This window comes from Plectropomus leopardus, chromosome 18, assembly GCF_008729295.1.
Source record: "Plectropomus leopardus isolate mb chromosome 18, YSFRI_Pleo_2.0, whole genome shotgun sequence".
NCBI classification, from domain to species: domain Eukaryota; kingdom Metazoa; phylum Chordata; class Actinopteri; order Perciformes; family Serranidae; genus Plectropomus; species Plectropomus leopardus.
The window spans coordinates 7,938,411-7,957,050 of NC_056480.1; the positions used below are offsets into that span (position 1 = coordinate 7,938,411).

At 36.3% G+C, this 18,640-nt stretch overlaps 1 protein-coding gene across 1 annotated transcript; it reads left to right on the plus strand.

Moving 5' to 3' along the window:
• The first annotated feature begins 4,675 nt into the window (after positions 1 to 4,675).
• ddah2 (dimethylarginine dimethylaminohydrolase 2) lies at positions 4,676 to 18,557 on the plus strand. Its single transcript, XM_042506829.1, has 6 exons — positions 4,676 to 4,752; positions 6,474 to 7,046; positions 7,944 to 8,132; positions 9,689 to 9,808; positions 10,636 to 10,779; positions 17,022 to 18,557. The coding sequence occupies exons 2-6, from the start codon at positions 6,747 to 6,749 to the stop codon at positions 17,139 to 17,141; spliced, it is 873 nt and encodes a 290-aa protein (XP_042362763.1). The 5' UTR covers positions 4,676 to 4,752; positions 6,474 to 6,746; the 3' UTR covers positions 17,142 to 18,557.
• Positions 18,558 to 18,640: the final 83 nt, after the last annotated feature.

The following is an 18,640-nucleotide window of genomic DNA, read 5'->3' on the forward strand; positions in this document are numbered from 1 at the left end:
CACTGTGGACAAAGAGTCAGCGTCTTAGAGAGAAACGGAGAGAGAGAAAGTCAGCATGTGAGAGACAGAGCGTCAGTGAGCTGGAGAGCGAGGCCGTTTAACTGAATTATCCTTGAGGGCGTAATGGGAGACATGAGGGCAGCACGCAGGACGGTCTGCTGACAGCAGTCTTGTGATGGAGCGAGCTAAGCAGGCTCAGACTGAATAAGCTGTTTACCAATCGATTAATGACACAGCACACAGCCAAAAACATGAAAAAGTGCCTTAAAATACTCACAAACTCCCAACAGATTTAGACTGTATTTACAAAGCATTTTATTTGATTTCTCTTGCACTATAGATTTTTTTTAATTGCGTTGTATTTTATACCCAAATGAACAGTGACAAGTTATAAATGTCGTTAAGCATTCATGACTCGTCATGTTTTTGAAGTGTGTGTGTGTGTGTGTGTGTGTGTGTGTGTGTGTGTGTGTGTGTGTGTGTGTTTGTTTGTTTGTTTATTTGTTTAGTGTGCACATCTGTCCCCATCCCATAAGTTTTGGGTTGTATTTACTTAAAAAAACTTTTAAAAATTTACTAAAAAAAAACTTTTTTATTCATTAAACACATACAACAAAGACAACACACAACATAGAGATGTTTACATTAATATCCACATACATGTCCAGATTCAACAATTATAAATACATATAAAGTGGTGATACTGCTTTCCAAATTACACCTACTAGATCAGCACATAACGCGCTCGTCACCATTTACAATCACATGAAAAGAGCACAAGAAATATACATATATTATATATACATGTACACAACAAAATAGAAATAAGAATGCAATTGAGAAAGAGAAGATTTTTTTTTTAAAGAGGTGACTAGAATCCAGCAACACTCGTATTAAAAAACAGTTTGACATTTATTTTCTAAAAGAATTTGAACGTTGTTTTTTTTTTTTACAAAAAACAACTTTCGATCAGTTCAATACTGCTAGATAAAAGTGTTTTATTTTCATATTTCAGCTTTGCATGAGCTAAAAAATACTGCCTGTTTGTAGGTTCACATATAGGCAATTTTTACATTTTGTAGTGAAATTGTTTTATTTAAAAAAAGAGTGCAGTAAAATAATGTAAAACTGTAGCTGCAAGGTCCAAAACCACTAAGATAAGAGATAAGTTGGTAACAAAAAGAGCTAAAAATAAGGTGAAATCAATATAAACAATGCAAAATATAGTGTATATTATACATACAATGACACAAAAAGCACTATAAAACAGTATCGCCACCTCTGCTTTCCATTGAGCCTACTTTCTAAGATATAAAGGGGAAAACTGACTTGATTGGAGTAAATTTCAACGGAAGTAAATTAAAAATCCTCAACTGAAGTAAATTTTTTGACTTTATGTCATTCACGCCAACTTCAGCAAACACAGTTGGTAACTGTTTCTGCTGTTTTACAATAAAACAGGTGTGAGGACAGAGGTTTTTCTAGTTTTTAACAGTAAGGGAGTGGAGGAGAGTGTTTCTACAGACAGTGTGATAAACCAGCTGATTCTGTATTTGACTGCGATGTTTTGTTTGCTGGCTGAAGGATCTCAGCGGACAGATGGTGTTCTTTAATCCTGTCTGTGTCCTCAACCTCCCATCCTCCCTCCCCCCGCCATCCATCCACATTTCCCTCCACTATTACATCAGCATCACATTTCCTGTCTTTTTTCCCTCCTCTGTTTACAGAAATACAAAGATAATCCGTCTTTTTTCCGTCTTTGTGCGAGTCGCCTCTGTATCTCTAACTCTCTGTCGCTGATAAACAACCAGCAGCTGCAGTAACTCAGTTTAGTCAGTAGAAGGGAACATTGTGCTGCTTTATGAGCCAAAAAACGTGTTTATGCGTGTTTAAATCACTGCTGTGCAAACCTCCAAATTCCTTTAAAAAAAAAAAAAAAAAGTTTGCATACTGGATAATATTTGTAGTTTTAAAGAGATGCAAAGGTTTATTTTAGTGTCTGGTGTTTATCCAAGAATCTCAGCAGTGTCCAATATCATCTGACCCACATTTCAGGATTATGTTTTTTATCATGTCACAAAGACAAAAAGCAGACAACAGCTCAGTAGGTGCAACATAGGCCTTAATCTATCGTGACTTTGAACAGAAGCAGAGGAGAAATAAACCTGGTGAAATAAATCAACTGTGAAGCAGATGAGACTTTAATGCAGCCATTTATTTAGGCTTACTGTAGAAGTGAGAAGAATATTGACTTTTTTGATTCACAGTTTATTTTTAAGTCAGATACGAGCATAGAGGCAGTATCTGACCGTGCATAAACAATTCATCAGGATTAACAGGGAGAATATTAAATAAGAGTCCTTAATCCTAGAAAATCTTATAGAAATACTCCAATCCGTCATTAATTCAGTGTGTCAATACACAGAAGTGTCAGAGTAGATTTATATGTAGCAAAAGTAGAGATTCATCAGTGGGGCCAAACTTATGCTAGAATTTCCCAATAAACCAGCCAGCTAATGTTAAATTAAACTGCTCTTTATTATTCCAAGTGACCAAAAACATTTTTTTTTTCAGTAATTAAGTTATTAACACAGTTAATAAATTTGACTTTTCTGAAAGTCCCAAAATTTTCAGTTACTGTTCCTAGAAATCAGCCTAAAAGGTACCATTAATATTAACTTAATGGGTTAGTTTATCATGGAAACCAGCTCCATTTTAACCCCAAAAGTTAATGCTAAGTCACAGTAGAGCTGATGTTTATAAACATTAATGTTAAATCTATTACTTTTTTTAGTGTCTCAAAATTCTCAGTTAGTGTAACATTATTCTTACTAAAGTAAACTTCTGGATAATACTGCCTCTGATTAGCTTTAAGATGAAGTTAATGATTACTGACGGTTTACTTTAAACGTATTACTGTAGGGACGATAAATGTTTAACAACAACACATTATTGATTTTCATCATTTTTGATTAGGCTTAAGTAACAGATTGATTTTTTTTTTTAATTATTAAGGGACTGTACTTTATTTATCAGAGGAGGTGGGATGGCTCATGTCTGACTTTATTTACCCCTCCCCCTCAAAAAAACTTTTATTTATTTATCGCAAATTCAGTTACTTGGCTTGTTGTGTATTATTAGATTTTAAAAATGTATCCTTTGATGTTTGAAAGTTAAAAGTTAAAAAAAAAAGACTTTTTCACTACCATTATGCGTTCAGGAGCACAGAATCTAATGTGTTTACAGGATTTGGTTGGTGCAAAGGATTTATTTTTTGGCAAAATTTAATGTAGAATTAAATGATTTTTAACTTTTTTAACTTTTTCGATTACATAGAATTACAACATACAGTTACAGTGTAAAAAATAACACACATGTCAATGTAAAATACACTTACAAGTGTACTATTATTAGATTTTAAGTTAAAAAACGTTCACCTCAAACGTTCAGCCAACCTTTAACACTTTTTACAAAAATGTTAATATATTGATTTTTATTTTGGTTGGTTCGGTGTTCCAGGTTTTTAAGGCTGACTGCTCTGAAAAGGTCTTAAGATGTGCAATTTGCAAATACTTTGCAATTTTGCCTGCTAATAAATTTGTATTAAAAAAAATGGTGCTATCCATTTTTAAAGGCATTTAAAAATCAGTTTTGATCATTTGCAAATTGTACTGCTTCAGTATGTGACATTTATGCCATCTCATGTTTTTTTATCCATTATTTTTAAAGTTATTAGTAGCCTATTATTAATATTATTATTATTTATTTTCCTCCTCAGTCACAATGTTGGCCCAGTTGTATCAACCTTACTGATAAAGTGTAACTCCAGACACCAGTTTCTCAAATAAAAACTAGAAAATGTTAATGAAGTTGGAGAAAAACGCTGCTCTACATTAAACTTATTACTTTAATAAAGCTAAATGTTTCAGCAGCAAAACGTTATTGATTTTGCACTCTCCGTTATTGATTACTGTAGTGTGCAGCTACATTCAACAATTATCGATAATCAATTTATCAACTGATCAGGACAGGACGTGTGGGGGGGGGGGGGGGGGGGGGGGGGGGGGGGGGGGGCAGAGCTGGACTTAAATACTCGAACGACCGGAAGTAACGCGCTTTTGCTTTAAAACAATAAAAGCATAGAGCTCGCCACATTTTAACGCCGTAAACCAAATGTAGCGTTTATTTACAACTGCCTTGTTTTTGGTTCTGCCACTGTTTTGAGCGTATTTAAGAATTACGCCTTTTTTATCATTATTTTTCGATGTTTTATTTTTTTAGAAAAATTTATTTTTCGACTTTTTTTGAAAAAAGAATGGACACGGACAGAAACAAAAAAAGCAAATAAAAATTATTCATAATCATATCATATCAGACTTTTGCCAAATACGTTTTTTATAATAGTCTTAAAAATCATTTTTTAAAATGTGTTAAAACAGGAGAGGAAAGTGTTGAAATCACTCAGGAAAAGATAGAAAAATGGCTGTCAACCTAAAAAAAATGCCTATGGATAAATACTTTCTCCATTAAAATAATTTTAAAAATCTATAGTTAAAATTACGAGTTCCTCGTAGCCGTCATATTCTGAAATACATAAACGGAAATGCACGTGTTCACAACCGTGGCGTTGACGTAACTTGTTGGCCAGCAGAGAAAGACAACGGGAGAGTAACGGGAACTGGGTCGGTTTGGAAATTAAATCAAACGGAGGGAAAAACGGCCAAACGTGGGAGCAACGACGCGCAAAAAGAGGTAATATACAAGTCTGCGTGTGCTTTAGTTGTTCTTGCAGCTTGTGTGAGTTTTGGGGACAGTTTCCTCTCTGGAAAGATGTGAGACATCATCAGAAGTATTTGGGAAGGAGCAGTGAGCTGCTGGGCGGCGCGCTCCTGCAGCCAAGATGTTTGGCTCTGTTTATGGCTTTGGTTCATAGTTATTGTTGCAGCTGGATAACTCAGAGCTGCGCAGTCAGGAGGGCTGATTACACTGTCGAAACAGAGAAGAGTGAACTTAGGGACTGTTCTTTATTCATCACAGGAGGGTCGCTGGTGTGTGACTTTGTTTTTGCAGCAAACATTTTTCTTTAAGCCTCCCTGAGTGACCTGGGGAAATGCACGACCCTCCCTTCACCATCAGTTATTTATTAGATTTATAAAACTTTCATGTTTGAAAGTTAGAAGTTGAGGACGAAACCTTTGAGTTGGAAAAAAAGCCTTGTTTTTTAAGTTTTGTTGTGCATGCCGGTTTGTAGGTGCAAACTGTGTATTTTTTGGAAGATTTTAAATTAGACGTTTAAAATAATAATTAGGATGAAATATCACTTTTTTACACTTTTTTCTGATAGAACCGTTCCTTTTACATTATGTGTTAAAGGACTCTCAGAAATGTTAAATTCCAACGATAATTGCTGTTTATGCAGTTTCCGGCTATGATAATGGTGTATATTTGGTGGTTTTTATGTATTTATTTATTTTTAAGAAAACATGCCAGCAGGTTTGGAAGGCATATGTTTCTAAGGCATGTTTATATATAAACAGAAGTCCCTCCATAGTGCTTAAAAAATATTTAACATATATCCCCCCTTTTTGCACAGCCCCCTCCACTCTTATAAATAGAAAACAGTCCCTAAATATAGCAGATTGTACCACATAATGTGTTCAGGGAAATTTCAAAATCTAACAATAATTTCTGGCTATGATATATGGTGTAATTTGATTGCTTTTGTTTTGTAGGCGTGTTTTCTTTAAAACTGGTCGTAAAATGAATACAAAATATAGCCATTCAAAGTTGTATGCCAGTTCCATAAGCCAAAAAAAAAAACATTTGACATGCCTCCCCTTTTTTGCACCACCCCCTGTTCCCTCATAATTAACAAACAGTCCCTAAATATAGCAGATCATAAGAGGGAAATACTGTTCTTCTACAAGCTATCACTGCACAAAAACAGTTCATTGAAATATTGTTAACTGTGATTTACCTGAGCTTTCATCTCTACGTGCTGCCTTCATAACAAAATGAAATAAATATCAAAGCTCGGCATTTGTTGCATAAGTTTTAAAGCAGATTAAGGAAACATCCTGTGTGGAAGTCCCTCTCTGCAGCCTCACAGTGGGCGACCGCTGTGAGTTACAGGGAAGATGATGAAAGGACAATTGTCCTGAGTCAAACCCACTGCCCGTGCATGGAGAGGCTTTACAGCATATTGCAGGGCTACTGAATAATGTTTCTTTATAATCTAACCTTGGACAATGCTCCTTTTTGTCTTCTCTAGACTGTGCTATCTCTGTATGTTATTTCAGCTTCCCTTGAAGGCTTTACTGGTGATAATGTGTCCTCGTACAAAGTAACAATCACCAATTCACATAGATAATTACATCTCGTGCCTCTTTCTTGGCCTTGAAATGTGTGTATGGGATACAAGCATTTGTTTTCTTTTGTATTTTGCCTTTTAATGTGTCCATCTCTTGTTTTAGGCTCGAATCTTCTGCTTCCACTTCCTGGCACATGGAGGAGTAGCTGTTGGACGAGGCAGAGATAGAGGGATGAAGATGCTCTCCACGTTCCCCCTGGCCCTCCTCATCCATCCTTTTAACTGAATTTAGAGTTTAGCTGGGTTTTTTTTAGACCGTAAAACAGTTAGTCACACTCATCTTTTTATTATTGCTCACTGCAGGCACATTTATTGGCATCTTGGCACAACACTTGCTAACACTTTTTATAGACACACAGTATTAGTTATTGAAATCATGGCAAACATGTGCCCATATGGCCGCTTCACCCACGCCGTGGTGCGGGGCATCCCAGAGACCTTTGGGAAAGCGCCAGGAGACGATCGTGAGAACGGGGAGACCTCTGTGGACCTGGCTAAAGCTCAGCGCCAGTTCGGATGCCTGACAGGAGCCCTGAGGCAGAAGGTGGGCCTGCAGCTGATCGAGATCCCCCCCGACCCCGATTTGTCAGAGAGCTGGAGGATAGAGGATGTGGCAGTTATCCAGGGAGACACGGCGCTCATCACCCGGCCCTTCAAACAGCAGAGACGCAGCGAGGTAACACAAAGAAAATGGCTTTAGTTTAGCCATTTCTGCGCTCTAATCCTCTGTGCTTAATCTTACTTTGTGAGATAAAGGCACTAAGTAGGAGCCGTTTGTTTCTGGTCATTTCAGTTTGGAGTGAGAATGAACTTAAAGCTGATATTTCACTTGTTTCGAGTTTAGTCGTGTTTTAAGTGACATGATTCTCACGTGGTCACGCATGTTACTTGTTGGTGCCTTTTGGAAACATCTGAGATTTGACAGTAGATAGTGGAAAACCACATTTTAACACGAGAGACGACAGAATTTAACTCAGCCTTCATCATGACGCCCATGTTGTCTTTTATTGTCTTTGATTATGCAAAGCAATATAATGCTTTTTGGCATCTGACAACACTTAAATCTGTCAAAGATTCCATCAAAACTTAATTTTAGGAATCCGTCATTTCCAAAACCCACTAATAAGAACCAAGTTATTTGGTACTAATTATAGGGAAAATAAAGGTATCAATCCACTGGTACATGGTCAATAATAATGTAATATGTTTCACTTTACAGGGCTGTAATATGATAATTGTACTTCAGTGAGAACTGTGTAATCTGGTCCTCATAGACCTTTTCTCAGACATTTTTACATGTCATGTTAGAAAAAAGCATGGGTGTATTTAACAACATTAACGTTAGCTGCACTCCACTTTGAGGAGGTCCTGGTGTGCATGCTGGCTCCCGGAGAGCTTACTGGAACACTTAATTGAAGGTCTGTCAAACACAAAGCAGGATTTGCCTCGAAAGATTGATTGTTGAAATGATTGTTTTTGTCAATAATAGTACCAAGGTCAGTGTTCATCCAGAAAAACACGCATCAGTGTGTTGATTTCTCCTCATCCATCTCTTTACTCCTGATTTCTCCAGGTGGAGGCGGTGAGGAGGGTGGTGTCAGAGCTGAACCTGACCGTAGTGGAGATGGGGGCCGAGGAGGGGGATTCTGGAGGGGCCACGCTGGAGGGCAGCGACGTCCTCTTCACGGGGAGGGAGTTCTTTGTCGGCATCTCCTCCCACACCAACCACAGAGGGGCGGAAGTGCTGGCAGACACTTTCAGGGTAAGTAAGAGGCGCGGAGAGAAGATGAAGCGACTGAAAAAGACAGAAAACTTTTTCAAACAGCTTTTTTTGCTTTGGGCCTTTTGTAAATAATGTATGTGTCTGTATGTAAAATGAGATGACATGTTACAAAGATACTTAATCTGAAACCACTGCCAATAAATAAAATAACCATCAGAGTTTTCAGCCAGTGCAACAAAGACGACCCGAGTGCCAGGATACTCGTCAGGAAACAAACGCAGCTGCCAAAGTGAGCAGGTGGCCGTTTGCTGTGCTGCATTTGGGGAATTATAGTCTGTTAACGGTGATGAATGAGGTCGTACTTTGGCCAAATAATGGAGGCCACACAGCGGGCCCCTCAGGCTTGACACGACCCACCCATTAGTATTGATGACTCCACTTCTCTTAAGTGCAAATTACACACTTCGGCTACTCCTAAAATACACACACACACACACACACTACACATTTACTCATGTTGAATGCGTGTGTGTTTTTGTGTGTGTGTCTGGTATGAATTAGTGTAGGTGGGAGGGCTCATTCGGTGGATGAAAGAGGAAGTCCAGCAGACCGTTTAAGTCCACTGTATCCCGTTTCATAATTGTTACATCAGCATTATGCATGCTCTGCAATTGTCATTCATAAAATTCAATATTTTGCAAGTGTGTTGTACACGCAGTATTAATCGCCACACATCACTCATTATAATAATTAGGTTAAGTAGTATTGATAGTGCAGCCATGGCTTGATTCGAATCTTTGCTTTTTTGTCAGGGAAGGAAATGTTGGTCATCTGGCTGTTTCACGACATACTAAACGATGACTTTTTAATGACATTTCTCATCACATACTATAGTATGGCATTTTTAGGACATTATTGATAACATACTATTTGGACTTTTTTATGTCATTTTTGACCACATACTATACTTTGACTTTTTCTTGACATATTTGTCAACTTATAATAGTTGTGACTTTTTAATGACTATTTTCATGACTTTTTCATGACAATTTTGACTCTTTATGACATTTTTGATCACATACTATAACTATGACTTTTGACGACTTATTATATGATGACTTTCTCATCAAAATTTTGATGGCATACTATACTATGACTTTTTTATGACATTTTTGACGACATACTATTCTTTATAATTACTACAACTCTAAATAACAGTGGAGTTTCCTTTATCACCTACCTGAAAATCAAGTACAGGTCCAGACTACATATGACAATGACGTCCCTCCTCCTGATGACCTCCGTCCCAGATTTTTCAATACAATTTTATTCAATACATGTCACCTTTAGCTAAGGGGGCCTTGGCCTGAAAAACTTTGAACACCCTTGCTTCACAGGAATCTCCAGAATCACGCAGATCGCTTCTTTGTGTCGAGCTACAGGTTGTTAGTAACACTTGTGCTTTTCTTGCTATGACAGAATTTCACTGTGAAAAAAGGTCTTTTTCCACAAAACTAGATGAACTCTCATTTGTTGTCGAAGAACTTGTCGGGACAGTTTTTGTGAATGAAACCTTTCAACCTCCATCTGTTCAGGACTTTGCTGTGTCCACCGTCCCTGTCTGTGGTGGAGCGCGACTGAAAAACATCTGCTCCATGGGAGGCCCAGACACCATCATCATCAGCAACAGTGACGGGGCCAAGAAGACGCTGCGGGTGAGTGTTTGTATTCACAGTGTTTGTGTGAGTATGCGGTGTAAAGAGATATAAAATACTATGGTGTTTATTGTTTTATGCTTTTATTGTGTTTTCAGAAGAACAGAAATGACAAAGCAGGGGAAAACAGACAGGGTCGTCAGAGGTGGAATGAAACGCTTGACATTGTGTAAAACGAAGAATTAAAAGAAAAAAAGCAGGATTACGTTGCAGTATCAAGGACTGTGGGTCCTTTATGTCCGTAATTGTCCTTTAAGATCCTAGAAGGTCCTTATGATCTAAAAAGTCAAGGTGTTTTTATGGAGGGTGGAGGCTTCCTCTCATTCATAAGCTAAAGCCGGCTTAAAATACAATGTTTGTCATAATAAAGAGAGGATAAAACAAAGTTCTCCAGAGCAAATAAATGCATGTAATAAAACACTCACTTCAAGTTTAAATGAGATTTCCATTTTCCTCCAATATTTTTCACAGTTTAATGGCATGTCTGAAAGAAAAAAGTCAATTGTTCCATAACATTATTAACTATTATTATCCATTCAGAGGTTTTTGGAGACTCTTTACTGAGTATATTTAAAGGAATAGTTCAACCTTTTAGGAAAAAGGCTTCTGTTCACTCTTTAACTGCGAATTAGATGAGATCATTGATACCACTCATGATTAATGGTGTTTCCCAAAAATGTTGGAGCGATTCCTTTAACCGAAAACTATTGTGGTTAATCTCTTCTGATTAATAAGACATAAAAAAATCGTGTGTTAGTCAGTGTGTGTGTGTGTGTGTCCAGAGTGGTGTACAGTGACATTAAGTGTGCATGTGTGTTTGTCTGCAGATGATGGAGCAGCTGACGGATCACCACTATGAAATTCTCACTGTTCCCGAGGAATCAGCAGCAAACTGCATCTACATCAAAGGTCCGTCCAAAATGGACTTCCTGCTCCACCGGCCCGCGGAGGAATGTCCTGACAGCGTCTCTGTGAGTACCGCTGAGGTTTACATTTTTATTGCAGGCTTCAGGTTCAAAGTGAACCCCATCTTTGTCATATTAAAGGATTATGACAGCATGATTTTATTTTGTCTTTGGCAATTTAATATCATGCAACCCTAAAGCTGCGGGACTCACAGGAGACAGATTTAAAAAAAAAACAAGCTGCAAAGGTCAACACATCCTGACCTTTAATTTCTTATTATCCTTTTTTATATTAGACTTTCTAAACACCCACATCTGTCAAACTCTCCAGTCCAACATAACACGGAAAACATCATTCATATAACTTCTCCAGAGCTACAGAAGATGTTCTTCAGCTGTTTGCAAAGGTTGACTAGTGCGAACCACATCAAGTAAACCGTCCACAGAGAGTCTAAACGCACTATTGCATTTGCCACAGAGAGCATTTCTTGTTCTTCTTTGCTTCAGCTCCTGCAAATTAAAGCCTTGCATTAAAAAAACAGCATTAAAATACTGTAGGTCAGCATTAAGTTATTTCTGACCTTTATCAGCTTAATTATTGATAAGAAGAAAGACTGCAGTAGACCTCTGCACTGTGATTATGAAGATAAGTAAGACCTCGGATAGACTTTTTTTGGGGATGATTTATGTCTCTGGCGTGATTTTCCTTAACACATTCGAAGCAGACAAGACATTTGAACAGAAATATTAAAATTTGAAGCTTGCGTGTAAAAAAATGAATGCTATGACAGTTGCATCCTTGAATCCAAAGGCTGAAATGCAGTGAAGCAGCTCTCACTCACAGCAGTGGCCTCATTGTTGAACTGTTAAAAATGTGGACAGGTGGGAGGACAACAGGAGAGACATCTCAAAAATTGTATGCACTCGGGAGTTTCTTTTTTTTAGCGAGTTAAATGTTGACTTTTGTGAGAAAGCTCATTTCTGCCAATTTTATGGGAATAACAAAAAGATCCTGTAAGTCGTTAGAATATAAACTTTAGCAAAATATTGACTTGGAAACTCAAATTAATGAGAAAAGATGCATTATTTTAAGTTTGTCATTATTTTAAGATTTAAAATCATTGTTTTTTTAAAGTTATTCTGTATTTTGAGAGAATAAACTCTCAAAAGAGAAACAGATCTATCTTAGAATAATGGCTTTTGGATAAGAAGTATTTTGAGATATTAAGTCGTTATTAAAAGATAATTGTAAGTTTATTGTTCGGAGTCGTGAAGTTATTATTACACTTTTTTTTCTTTTCAATTTCTTTTCACTACACCACCCACTCGCTCTCATGTTAGAGCGGCTGCCACATGTACAGATGATCTGCCGTCGCCACAGTGGCAGCAGATTCCAGCCTCGGACTTACAATGCGTACAATAGTATGTTATCAAAAATGCCAAAAGAGTTTAGTATCATATTCATTCATTGTCCATAATATGCCATCAAAAATGTCATAAAAAAGTTATACTTGTCATAAAAGTATTATAAAATATCATTAAAAAATGTTTTACCACCTCCTGGTAATATGACATTTTTACGCTATTTTGAACAACATGCCAGTATTACTTTTATATTGTATTTTGAACAACATGCTTAAGTATGACTTTTTTATTCTGTTTTGAATGACATGCTAAAGTATGAGTTTTCTACACATTTTTTGGACGACATGCAAAACTTTGACATTTTGGTGATATTTTGGATGACATACTAATGTATGAGTTTTTTTGTGCTGTTTTGGACAAAATACTACAGTAGGACTTTTGGACGACATGCTATAGTGTGACATTTTGGTGTAATTTTGGACAGCATGCAAAATCATGATGTTTTTGAATGTTTTTTCAACTTTCTATGCTATGACGTGTCCAAACACGCTGTACTGGCCATTTTTGTGACTTGCTAAATTATTAGCTTTTTCGCCTTTTTTCTTCCTTTATTCCCACTTTGTACTCTAAAACGCATCTCTACAAGCATTTTTATGTGGTTTTCAGCCATTTTTAGGAGCAGTCAAAATTTGGCTTTTTTCGCATACTATACTATTGCCTTCTTGGCCATTTTTGTGACATGCTAAATTATGAGTTTTTTTGGCCTTTTTTGGACTTTTTTCCCACTTTGTATATTATGATGCGTCTCTACAAGCATTTTTTATGTGGTTTTCAGCCATTTTAAGGAGCAGTCAAAATTTGACTTTTTTCGCATACTATACTATTGCCTTCTTGGCCATTTTTGTGACATGCTAAATTATGAGGTTTTTCGCATTTTCTTGTCCTTTATTCCCATTTTGTATATTATGACGCGTCTCTATGAGCATGTTTATGTGGTTTTCCGCCATTTTTAGGAGCAGTCAAAATTTGACTTTTTTCGCATACTATACTATTGCCTTCTTGGCCATTTTTGTGACATGCTAATTTTTTGTGACATGCTAAATTATTTTTTGTTTTTTCGCCTTTTTTAGGAGCAGTCCTTTATTTCCCTTTGTACAGTAAATAATGTGTCTCAACTAAAGCATTTTTATGTTGTTTTCAGCCATTTTTTAGGAGCAGTCAAAATTTGACTTTTTCGCATACTATACTATTGCCTTCTTGGCCATTTTTGTGACATGCTAAATTATTAGCTTTTTTCGCATTTTTTTTTGTCCTTTATTCCCACTTTGTACAGTATAATGCATCTCTACAAGCATTTTTATGTTGTTTTCAGCCATTTTTAAGAGCAGTCAAAATTTGACTTTTTTCGCATACTATACTATTGCCTTCTTGGCCATTTTTGTGACATACTAAATTATTAGCTTTTTCGCCTTTGTTTGTCCTTTATTCCCACTTTGTACAGTAAACGCGTCTCTACAAGCATTTTTATGTTGTTTTCAGCCATTTTTAGGAGCAGTCAAATTTGACTTTTTTCGCATACTATACTATTGCCTTCTTGGCCATTTTTGTGACTTGCTAAATTATTAGCTTTTTCGCCTTTTTTAGTCCTTTATTCCCACTTTGTACTACTAAAACGCATCTCTACAAGCATTTTTATGTGGTTTTTCAGCCATTTTTAGGAGCAGTCAAAATTTGACTTTTTTCGCATACTATACTATTGCCTTCTTGGCCTTTTTGTGACATGCTAAATTATTAGCTTTTTTCGCCTTTTTTCTTCCTTTATTCCCACTTTCACTATAACGACGCTCTACTACAAGCATTTTATTATGTGGTTTTCAGCCATTTTTTAGGAGCAGTCAAAATTTGACTTTTTTCGCATACTATACTATTGCCTTCTTGGCCATTTTTTGTGACATTCTAAATTATTAGCTTTTTCGCCTTTTTTAGTCCTTTATTCCCACTTTGTACTCTAAAACGCGTCTCTACAAGCATTTTTATGTGGTTTTCAGCCATTTTTAGGAGCAGTCCAAAATTTGACTTTTTTTCGCATACTATACTATTGCCTTCTTGGCCATTTTTGTGACATGCTAAATTATTAGCTTTTTCGCCTTTTTTTTTTCGCCTTTACAAGCATTTTTATGTTTTTTCCTTTATTCCCACTTTGTACACTATGCTTCGCGTCTCTACTAAAAGCCTTTTTTTTTTATGTGGTTTTTATAGCCATTTTTAGGAGCATTTTTATCAAAATTTGACTTTTTTTCGCATACTATACTATTGCCTTCTTGGCCATTTTTGTGACTTGCTAAATTATTAGCTTTTTCGCCTTTTTTAGTCCTTTATTCCCACTTTGTATGTTACTAAAACGCATCTCTACAAGCATTTTTATGTGGTTTTCAGCCATTTTTAGGAGCAGTCAAAATTTGACTTTTTTCGCATACTATACTATTGCCTTCTTGGCCATTTTTGTGACATGCTAAATTATTAGCTTTTTCGCCTTTTTTAGTCCTTTATTCCCACTTTGTATGTTATGACGCATCTCTACAAGCATTTTTATGTTGTTTTCAGCCATTTTTAGGAGCAGTCAAAATTTGACTTTTTTCGCATACTATACTATTGCCTTCTTGGCCGTTTTTTGTGACATACTAAATTAGTTGGTTTTTCGCCTTTTTTTGTCCTTTATTCCCACTTTGAATATTATGACGCATCTCTACAAGCATTTTTATGTGGTTTTCAGCCATTTTTTAGGAGCAGTCAAAATTTGACTTTTTTCGCATACTATACTATTGCCTTCTTGGCCATTTTTGTGACATTCTAAATTATTAGCTTTTTCGCCTTTTTTAGTCCTTTATTCCCACTTTGTACAGTATAATGCGTCTCTACAAGCATTTTTATGTTGTTTTCAGCCATTTTTAGGAGCAGTCAAAATTTGACTTTTTTCGCATACTATACTATTGCCTTCTTGGCCGTTTTTTTTTTGTGCATACTAAATTAGTTGGTTTTTTTTCGCCTTTTTTTGTCCTTTATTCCCACTTTGAATATTATGACGCGTCTCTACAAGCATTTATGTGGTTTTCAGCCATTTTTAGGAGCAGTCAAAATTTGACTTTTTTCGCATACTATACTATTGCCTTCTTGGCCATTTTTGTGACATGTTACATTATTAGCTTTTTCGCCGTTTTTTGTCCTTTATTTCCACTTTGTACACTAAAACGCATTTCTACAAGTAATCTTATGTTGTTTTCAGACATATTTAGGAGTACTTTTTTTTTTTACTTTTTCATGTCATTTTGAATGCTGTATGAATTTTTTATGCTATCTTGAACAGTATAATGTTTTGTTAATTTTGGATGACGTACATCCAATTTTATCGCATTTGTGACGACATGCCAAGTATGACTTTTTCCTGGGACTTGGGACAACGTGCCATACTGTGAGTATTTTACACAATTTTGGACGACTATTTTTGGACCTGGCAATAACAATGATGTTTGTGTTAAAATAGTGGCGGTGTGACTCATAATAATAGCTGTTGTATTTGGCATTGAGTAGGATCACAATATCAGTGCAACCATTACCTATTATCCAGGTACATCTTTGCGCAGGCCCACGACAGCAATGCGACTAAGACACAGGTGCAGCCACAAGCAGGATCACAGCATCATCACAACCATGGTTATGGATCCAGGCACAGCCATGATCCAAGAAATCTACAAGACAAGGGAGCACAAATGCTCTGGAGAAAAAGCGTAGTTAGTGATACGCAGTATTAGGACATGAATCTTTGCAAATGAAGAGAGAGAGATGAGCTCAGTGTATTTTTGGAAGTCCCCTGGCAGACTAGACATAGTATATGAAGTCATCAATTGTTATGAAGAAGTTATAGTATATTGTTATCAAAAAATGTTGTGAAAAAGTCATATTATAGTCTGTCATCAAAAGGTCATAGTATAGTATATTGTCAAATATGTCTGAGAAAAGTCATTGTATGTGATTAAAATGTCAAAAAAGCCATACTATTGAATATAATAAAATGGTAATTTAAATTAATGTTGCGATGAAGAAGCATACACAGTATGTAATAAAAGTAGTATATGTACACCAAATACCTCTTTGCAAAAATACTTAATTAAAAGTTGAAGTCCTGCCATTGAAAATGTTAATTAAAAGTTCTTAAGTATAATGATGAGCATTTATTAAAAAGTAGTAATTGATGCAGAAAATGGATCCATGTGACAACATTTCTCACTGATGCTTTAGTATCTTAAAGGCATTTACTGTTGAAAAGGAGCAGATTTATTTGTACTATTTTATCAAGGACTACAATAATTAATTAATCACTCATGGATAAAAATACTACCTTGATTTGTTTGTAAAATTTCAGAAAATATTGACACTTGAGATGTCTGTTTTGTCCAACCCCCCCCAAAAAAAAAATCAAACCTCAAATATATTAAAAATACGTTAAAATAATTACAAGTAAATCCTGTTATTGGAGAGGCTAGAGCCACTAACAATTATCTTCTGTCAAACAATTAAAAAACTAATTGTTTCAGCTCTGCCTTTCTATATAATTTTCAGTCGTTTAATGCAAAACTCTAATAACATAAAAACAAAAATACTACTTTGTAAAGTAACTTAAGTTGTAAAAGTATACCTTCCTCGCAAATGTAGTTGAGTGTAAGTATAAAATACATAACGATGTTAAAAAAAAATCTTGAGCAGTTTTATCAGCTGTTTACACTGATATTATGAATATTAGATGTCAAATTAAGAATGAAATCAAAAATGTTCAGTCTACATTAACAGTCACTAAAGTGACTTTCTTTAGCGACTGACTTCTCCCTGTCAGTGTTGCCAGTTTCGTCTCTTTGGATGACTAAGTTGTTCCCTCCGTCTCTCTGCAGGCCTTCCAGAAGCTACAGGATTACACCCTCCTGCCAACGGCCTGCAGCGAGGCCGCCAAACTGGGAGCGTCCCTGTCCTCGTTCTGCCTGCTCATCAACAGAAAGCACACGTATTTCTGAAGACGCACTTCTATCAGTACGTCAGTGTTTTACCTGCACGTTTTTTGGCGGGGTGAAGGGTGACCACATCGCAGAAACACTTTCCGCAGATTAAGATTCTTATATATTTATTTCTAGGGGAATTCACTGACTCACATCTTCTGTATGAGAATATGATCCAACAGTAACATCTGCTAACTGGCTCAGTGTCGCTGATTATTGGTAACGCTGCCCCCCCTGCTGAACGAACAGCTCAGCACATAACTTTGGGGAGTGTAATGCACTCACTTGAGAAACAGTTCTGCAGTTTTACTGATCGATCAGTTACTTTTGATTGAGAAAATGGAGGGCAGTTTGTTTCTCCTCCCTAAAACAGTTCTCTGTGTGAAAATCTTTTCTTTCCTCATTCGAATACATTACACCTTAATATCCATGAAACCACTGCATTTAACTGTAGTTTCTCACTGTTTTAACTTGACTTTTCCAGTTTTTGCAGATGACCACTGAGCTAACAGATCACATTTACCGAAAGATGACATTTGAACCATGTTTGGGACTTTTTAAAAATAACACATTAAAGGAATACTTCACCCGCAGAATGACCATTTTTCTATCAGTCACCTGTTTCTCACATGCCTCCACAGTAAACTGAGAATCCCAAAAGATCTATTTTCATCAATCAACGTAAATAGGGGCCACATTTAACAGTGCAAAACTATTATAAAACATGCATTTACAAACTCACAACTCATGCACTATAATGAAGTCTCATGCTTAGCAACACGTGCATTTTCACTAAAACTAAAATTTGAAACTCAGTGTGAAGTCCTAATGCACGGCCGAGGAGCATACCTTGGCATGCCTATATCTTTGAATGCTACTCAGCGACTTAAGTTTTTGAAATACTACAGTTTTAGAGAAAATGCACGAGTTTGGAACAACTGAGCAAACAACTAGATAAATGAGAGTTGGATTAAACTGCACGAGTTCTGTATACAGATGCTTTGATAGTTTTGCTGCTGTTAAACAACTCCAGCAGAATTATTGCCTTTATCGGGTTTCCTTGGGGGCGTGTCAGTAAAAGTGGTTATTTTGGGGGTCAAGTATTCCTTGATTATTTTACATAACTGTATCAACTCAAGTATAAAATAGTTCAAATATCAATCTTTCTCCACAGACTCCACATTACAGTCTACAATTGACACTTTTGAACATAACTGCTTACCATCTCATGCCTTTTAGGGGAAAGTGAATTCAGTGCATTTTGAGACCTGCAGATATCCTGTGGTACCCAAATTCATGTCTGCAGGTTTGTCTCTTTTGTCCGTAACGGTTTGGTATCTGTTTCATTACTCTTAAAGCATTAGTCGTTTTACTGACTGTCTCAATTACAGGACGTGTAGCTGCTAAGAATAGAAATGCAGAATTTTTAAAATAATTGTTTTAGCTTTCTTATGTGTGAATTTGTAGCAAAGTGTAGTGATGTCAATAAACTAACTTACTTAAAGACGGTGCTCGTG